We start from the raw sequence: 6,010 nt of genomic DNA, 5'->3' as shown, positions 1-6,010 counted from the left end.
TGGCAGACTCCTTCTAGAAGTGATAATGAACCTGGCCATGTTTGTACAAAAGGATAAAGTCTCAATAAGTCACAGCTTTCCTCTGGCAGGCCATTATCGCTATCAAGACAGTCTGCAATACCTGCCGATTGGGTAAGAACAAAGGCATCCTTTACTGATGTCTGATATCTAACTGCAGAGTCCACATTCCCCACCCCCCAGAATGAATCACTCGTCAGAGGAAATTATGCAGATAACTTTCATGCAGATGCACCAGTAACAAATTAACACTCAGAGTAGCTATGTGCATTCATTTTACTGATACAAGTCAACTTGTCTGATGTAGCTTAATATCCTTCAGGGTAATAATGATTTACATCACTGTGCAGAGACACCAGGGAAGTCCTTCTCACCATCTGGAAAGTGACACCTTTGTTTCTCTATTTTCAGTCTCCACTCTTTATGCTGAGGTTGTGGGTCCTGGTATCTCACAGTTGGTTATAACATCATCACTGCTAAGGGGGATGTAATGATTCTTTATTACATGTAGTTTTTGTGGGATTTCAGAGGTACATAGAAGAACTATCAGTCTCAGAAAACTATGGTGCTGCAGAGAGTAGCAAACACAGCCAACTTGCTCATTTTCTAAGAGGAGTTTACAAGTGATCCAGTCAAATAACTGGTTTACTGAATTTTAATACTCCTATCATCTAATCTATTGTGTTTGCAAATCATCTAATTTGATTTTTACATAACCATAATCCTAAGAAGTTATTTTTTCCTGGCTATGACTTTATTATTTTAATTTCACATACAAATCAAATTGACAGCAACATTACTAGTTGTAAACACAATTAGCAGCTTGGCTAAGGAGCTTGTATTTTTTTCCCCCAGATACTATATTCATAATTTTGCAATCAGCTCTCAACTAGAAAGTTGCATGTATATGATACAAAATGGTATATTTACAGTCTTTAGCAGTTTAATGCCTACTGCCCAAGCCCTATGGTTCTATAATGCTGGATAGAGGTGAGACTACTGGGCTGGGTGTGGCTCAGTCACAAAGGGCCTGTTTTACCATGTCAGGGCCCTTGACTCTGTTACCAGCATTGAGAAAAGCAAAGGAAAAGTGAAGGAGGCAATGCTATTTAAGTTGTGGTGTTTTCTTTTTTCTCCTCTTCTTTTTCCTCCTCCTCTCCTTCCTCTCCTCTTCCTCCTCCCTCCTCCTCCTCTTCCTCCTCCTCCTTCTCTGCCTCTTTTTTGATTCTCAATGTACATGAAGTATCTCATAACAGAAAATGTTATTTGGGGCAATTCAATTCACATAAACTAATTTGGAAAGGATAAAAGGATTTTGTTTTTATTTTTGGCTTTTAATTTTCTGGAATTTTTGGCTTGACGAGAAAAAGTCATCAAAGCTTGGCACATAGCTACTGAATTATCATATTAAGTTAAACTCTACTGTATATTAAGAAGGTACAAAAAAAAGAGAAGACAGAACATGCAGCAGAGAGGTCTCAGCTGAAGGAGTTGATCTAGTTGCTGGAGGATGACCTATGGAGAGTTCATCTTTCTGAGGAGGGATTTCTGGGTCAAGGACAGGCTGGATAATAAATAATACAAGGGGTTTTAGAAACTTAATGTAATACATACAGAATGCAGGATAGTTCGGCTAAGTTGAGTTTTTATCATCAAACAGTAATTATTGGATCCCTAACTAAGGTAAGGAACACCATGATCATTTTCACAAAATTAAAAGGAACAAAATCATTCAGTCTACGTGCATATCTTAATATCCTCATTAGGTGTGATTCTATTTGGTCATTCAGGCAAAGTAAGTCAAACCATGTTGGCTTAGTGATTGAGTCACCACCCTTGCCAAGGAAAAACCTAGGCTTGGAGAGGGGTTCCCCAAGAAGGGGTGTTTGGGAGTGTAAGACTCCCTGAACCTTGGTCAGTGGTACTTCCTTCAAGATGCCCCTGAGTGAGACACCAAAATGAAGATCAATTCAAAAGCAAGAGGTTTATTTTCCCAGCACGTTGGGGTCAACCCTCAATTAGTCCCTCAAGGCAAGTGATGAGGTGACCCCAATGGCTATTACAAGCAGTTTTTATACTTTTTAGAGGGGGGAAGCTGTAAGGAGGGCATGGGACTAGAAAAAGCCCTTAGGGTCCCTCAGGAGCTTTGAAAGAATGACCTGTAGTCAATTGTGAGTGTAAGCTGACAGCTGTGTTCTACTTGAGATGGCTCTCTAGATTTTTGGCTAGAGACAACTCTCTGTTTAAGATAGCTCTCTGCTCAAGACAGCTCTCTACATTTGATCTTAGCCAAAAGGCCAAGAAGCAATCAAGACAGCCCTCTGATTGTATGAGAGTTCTTTCATACTAGGAACATTTCTGAAAGATAGCTCATGGATTTTTCAACCAAAGTTACAAAACCTGTCAGACAAAATACTTGCGTTCTCCATGTTTATCGTTGTTTAAACCTTCACTGTAGGAAGCCTGCTGTAGGGCCTGTGTGTTCCAGGTTGACTTCCCCAAGTTCTGGATTTCAGTGATCCAGATATTTCTACACGCGCTAAAAGAGAACCCCTAGAGAACTTCCTTATACGATACTTACTTGCTGAGTAACCCTTTCAATGTCATTGCAGAATATTTTTAGGTTTTCCGGGTTTGCTTTAAAGGCTATTTACTTCTCAGTGGTTCTTACACATCACCACTAAACATACCCCATCTCATTTATCACTATATCATAATGCTCATTAAACTTCTCAGGCTGTCAGTGGGCTCTTAATAAATCCACCTTCTTGTCTTCACTCTCTGAGCAATCCAGACAAATTTACTATCTGATCTCCTTGCTACCTCTGTGTTTCTCATCTTTTTATTCCAGCTGTCTCTACCCTCCACATTGAAATGGTGTGTCTCTTCTGACAGCCCTTGAAAATTTATGCCCAATTCCTTCCTCTCCAAGTAAAGACAGAATTAGGTTAGAATCTGTGAAGAGGGAAAGTTTTGGTTAAGACTGATAATCTTGTTTAATGCAGTGAGTTATTGCCTGACACACAAAACAGCATAAATCCCCCCTGCTCTTAACTGATATAACGAACTATACGAGGTTAAATGAATCATTGGCACTCTTCAATCTGCAATTCAACTGCATGTGGATGAAAAACCGCACATGCCTGCCATTCATCATGGCGACTGGCTGCCTGTGTTAGGAAGGCAGAGGAACAGTCAGTAGTTAATATTCAAAACCAAATCGAAAGTTATGGTTACAATATCATTCTGTCTGGCTGAGCAACTCTTGATTTAAGGTGAAGTAAAAATATACAGTAAGTGCATTGATCAGGCAGCAGCCACACACCAAACTTTGATCTCAGTAGTGGGCAGTTAATGCTAGTCAGAATTGTTAGCTTGATTTTTTTTTTTATGTTGTTGCTTGTTTTTTTGTTTTTTGAGAAGGGATGTCCTCAGTCTGGCCTTGAACTTATGCTGGATGGCTAAGGATGGCCAAGAACTCTGGGTCCTCTGCATTCAACTGTTCAGTTATTAGGATTACAAACATATGGTCGTCTTGCCTCTCCCAAGTCTATTGTTTTCCTAAGTCCTCTGACTTAGTTATGTTAGTCTGTTAAGACTGTCCTGAAAAATTGTACAGGCAGGCTTCCTTAAACAGTGTGAGTCAATTTTCTCAGTGTATTTTAATTTCTGTATACTTGATATTAATGATAATCGTTTAAAAATAAAATGTTCAGGAGAGCAGGCCCTGTACCTTACCTGCACAGCACCAGTAATGCTGGCTGTGGTCAAGGGGGTGTGTCTTCCTCCAGGTGGTGTGTATGTGGGGGTGGGTTGTAGGGGGTGGGGGATGGTGCACTCTTCCCTACTCAGCCCCCACCACCTACAGCAGCTGGGAGAGTTGCCCTTGTTCCTTGGACAGGACCCCCAAATCAAAGTGATCCTGTGGTTTCTTCTGAAATGTCCCCCTTGTCACAGGCTCTGCTTCCACTCTGTCCCACTCAGTCACCCATTGGTGCTTTTTTGTGTCTCAATCTCTTCTTGCAAGAACCAAGTCACATTTGATTAAGGCACACTCCAATGACCTCACTCAACCTTAATTAGTTTTGTTGCTACTTTATCTCCAAATACAGTTACGTCACGTGGTTCTTGGAGTTAGAACTTGAGTGTTTGAATTTTGAAAGGATACAGTTCAACCCTTGACAGCAGATAAGAAAGCTGAGACATCTAAGAGCCAAATCAGAGTTTCTGAACTCCAGGGTCCAGGTCTGCACTCACAGGTACTGTTTAACAGTGTGTTTAAAATTAAAAATAATGCAAGACACGTATTCTTAGCATCTCTAATTAGAATTTTCTCAGTGTATTGTAATTTCTGTATACTTGATATTAATGATAATTGTTTAAAAATAAAATGTTCAGGAGAGCAGGCCCTGTACCTTACCTGCACAGCACCAGTAATGCTGGCTGTGGTCAAGGGGGTGTGTCTTCCTCCAGGTGGTGTGTATGTGGGGGTGGGTTGTAGGGGGTGGGGGATGATGCACTCTTCCCTACTCAGCCCCCACCACCTACAGCAGCTGGGAGAGTTGCCCTTGTTCCTTGACAGCTACATATCTTCTTTCTTGACTTTCTATATAGACTGTCATAGAGATTTAAACATTTTTTTTTACAGGTACTTTTATCATCACTTTTATTTGTAGCAAATTATTCCTGAGTTCTTCTGCTCAGAAGTTCTTTGAGACAATTCCATCAGCCTTAGCCAATCAGAGAATAGAATCATCTAACTTGCCCATCCTGCGAATGGCTCCAAAGATGCCATAGGTTTTAAACTGGCCATTAAATCGGCCTGTGGTTCTGTCAACCTCGGCCACATTCATCTGGACGGACGCGTGGTCCTTGGCAGCAATGATGAGGTTGCTCGTGGAACATTTCCATGGCACGTACAGGTCCACAAACTCGCCAGCGTCGTTCTGCATTCTCAGGCCGTCCCTGCTCACTGGTCCAGTGAGAGTGTAGAAAGGCTAAATCATTTTTTTTGTGTGACTGATAATCATATTTTATAATTCATAAACAAGCATCTTCATCATTGCTCTGAATTGAATGCACAGTGACATGACAGGTGTGCAGGACTGACATGACTGACATGTTTGTCATCGCTTTTGCTTCTAGATTGAATATCATGCCATGGATATATGTGCACATGTGTGTGCTCGTGCACGTGTGCACAAACACACACACTCACACACACCATAGATAACCCTCATCAAACACATATACCCACATATACTATATATGTACAACACACATATATACCACACTACACACACACACACACACACACATACACACACACTCACATACAAACAAACTGCAATGCATATAGTATAAGATACATAGACCACACAGATGGACAGAAAGACAGACAACTCCCCCATAACACATACCACCACAACTAACACCACCATATCTATACTATATAGATAAATATAACACACTCTGATAAATATACAGACAATGCCCCACAAACCTTAATACATATGCTGTAAGACATAGACCACATACATACTGCCATCATACATATTCTACACAGACACATACATTGCCTGTGTATGTACATACACACACACACACACACACACACACACACACACACGCAAACACATACAATCACATACACAGAGTTAATTGAGGGAGTGGCAGGTTTTTGTTCATTAAAAGATTTCAGCTAAAAATATAGAGATTTAGACTTTCTTGCTGAAGATATTACACATTTTGGATATGAGACACAGAGAAACCGAACTGCAACTAAGCCGGAAGCTTCTTCCTGTTGGCTAGCTCTTACCAGCCATTAATGATCTTACTCGGTAGTTGACTCTACCTGCTGCTCTACCGGCCAGACAGGTGAGATATGGCTGGTTCATTAATAGCAAGACTGTTTGGAGGGTATCCAATAGCTTTTTGGTCGGATCTGAGGCCTGTTTTATAGGAGGAAATACATGTCTAAAACCTGACAAAA

General features: G+C 40.8%; 1 protein-coding gene across 1 annotated transcript; it reads right to left on the bottom strand.

Moving 5' to 3' along the window:
• Positions 1 to 4,677: 4,677 nt before the first annotated feature.
• LOC127666853 (40S ribosomal protein S21-like) lies at positions 4,678 to 5,008 on the bottom strand. Its single transcript, XM_052159841.1, has one exon. It carries the CDS (start codon positions 4,968 to 4,970, stop codon positions 4,758 to 4,760), a length of 213 nt encoding a protein of 70 aa, XP_052015801.1. The 5' UTR covers positions 4,971 to 5,008; the 3' UTR covers positions 4,678 to 4,757.
• Between the last annotated feature and the right edge of the window lie 1,002 nt (positions 5,009 to 6,010).

The sequence above is a fragment of the Apodemus sylvaticus genome, chromosome 16, assembly GCF_947179515.1.
Source record: "Apodemus sylvaticus chromosome 16, mApoSyl1.1, whole genome shotgun sequence".
Taxonomy (NCBI): Eukaryota; Metazoa; Chordata; class Mammalia; order Rodentia; family Muridae; genus Apodemus; species Apodemus sylvaticus.
The sequence above is the reverse complement of the archived record's forward strand: the minus strand, read 5'-3'. Positions and strand labels throughout refer to the sequence as shown.